This window comes from Canariomyces notabilis (genome assembly GCF_033297395.1).
Source record: "Canariomyces notabilis strain CBS 508.74 unplaced genomic scaffold N656scaffold_65, whole genome shotgun sequence".
NCBI classification, from domain to species: Eukaryota; Fungi; Ascomycota; class Sordariomycetes; order Sordariales; family Chaetomiaceae; genus Canariomyces; species Canariomyces notabilis.
In genome coordinates this window covers 1-1,774 of record NW_027041887.1, presented here as the reverse complement: position 1 = coordinate 1,774, position 1,774 = coordinate 1, and the positions used below count along the sequence as shown (strand labels likewise).

The 1,774-nt window shown below is 59.6% G+C and overlaps 1 protein-coding gene across 1 annotated transcript; it reads right to left on the bottom strand.

Moving 5' to 3' along the window:
• On the bottom strand, nucleotides 1-1,774 carry N656DRAFT_591469 (uncharacterized protein; the record flags this gene model as incomplete). The annotated part of the gene is made up of 1 exon (XM_064810213.1): nucleotides 1-1,774. A coding segment is annotated over one exon (1,774 nt), but the record flags the coding sequence as incomplete, so codon positions are not given.

Here is a 1,774-nt window from a genome sequence, read left to right as displayed (position 1 = left end):
CCTTACGGACCAAATCCTGGTCAATCTCGATCCTTGCCTTGGGGTTGTGATTGGATGCCGAGGCCGAGATATATGAGGCGGACTTGGCAACGGATACGGTAGGCGGGGGCAGCTTGCCAGCCTCGCGGATCAGCGCCAAGGGCACGTCGACTCGGGCCGCCAGCGCCGACGCATAGATGAAACCACCGGCCTCGCAACATGCCACCACGTCGACCTCAGACCACTGGCGGGAGAAGTGACGTTCCAGCAGGGCGGTGCACAGGGTCAGCCCGCCCGGCTGCTGGGCAATGCCGAGCACGTGGCGGAACTCGATGCCGGGGCGTGGAAAGTCCGGGACTGAGCGCACCATAACTGCCAGCCGCTGCAGATCTTCGTGGAATAAGGGGAGCAGGTGGTGCTCGGAAAACGCTCTAACGACCCCGTCTCCAGTTGCGTCGTTGTCGAAGACGAAACTGGGGCAGTAGTTCAAGGGTGGTGGACTTGGATCCGGGTCATCGTTGCGGTTGCCAGTCCGGCGAGCTTGCCGCGTCTTGTGGCTAGCTTGGATGTAAACTTCGACCAGTCTACTTTCCGGTACCAGGTGCGAGAAAAACGTAACCGGCGCCTCGTCCCTCATGCCCGTGATGAACAGCACGTCCACATCCACAGCGCTTTTAACCACCTCCAGGAAATGTTCCTCTGGTAGCCGGGGCCGTTGCTGTACCTGGTTCTGGTAAAAGACTGTCAATGCTGGTCGGTGTTGCTCCTTGTAGGCACGGTCCTGTAATAGACGATTCACATCGGCGCCAGTGGCTGCCGCGTACTCGCGCTTGGTCGCTTCGCTGATGCTGACGGCGCATGCCATGAATCCTCTGTTCTTAAATACGGAGACCCAGATGTCTGCGCAGTGATCCTTTCCGGCGCCGCTCTTCCCGGTGACGAGAACGATAAGCTTTGGCTCCATGGATACCCTCGGGAGTTGACAGCCGTACGATAGCACATTGCACGGGTCCCAGAAAGCGCGTTTGATATGAGCCAGGCGAGCTATGTTTGGTCCGAACGCCCTGGCAGCCAGCTCCGCGTCTCGGGGGTCTGGCCCGAGGTCAGCGCCGTACGCTCCGCAGCTCACGGGCAGCAACTCCCTGGCGACCTTGTAGACCCAGTCCATAGCGGCTCGAGCGGGCTCAGCACCGTCCTGCTCCCGGGCCCAGACACCGGTCACCACACAGGCGAAGTCCCAGTCTCGGCAGCCAAATGCGGTAGAATTTGCCGCCACGTCACCGACTGCTCCTCCGCCATGGACCAAATGGAGATAACAGAGCGGTGTAGGGCGCGTCTCCACAGCCGCCGTCAAGATGTCGGCGATATTGGTCTCCCCAATGTGCTTCAGGAACAAACAGCGTTTAAAGGAGGACGTCTTGCCGCCACCGTGCCCGCCATGTATCCCGGACATGTACATCTCGGCTTTGAACACACCGACGGAATCCACTGTCCGGAAACTTGTTTGTGGACCTAGAATCGCAGCGATGTTCGAGAGTGCGGCTGGGGGTGTCTTGCAGCTAGTCCCGGCTGTAGATGTCTCGAACATAGTCACGCCGAGACGCAAGCTCCCGTTGTCCCAGTACAGATACGCATCGGCAGAACAGGCCCTGGGTAGTTGTCTGGCTACCAATCTGTCAAAGTCACTGAGCTTGCGCCGCGCCTCGCGCTGGTCGCCCAGATTGACAACCCAGTTTCGAACCGAGTAGGTCGGCGCCGCATATGCCTTGAAGGCAACGCTGATTACAATGCCAAA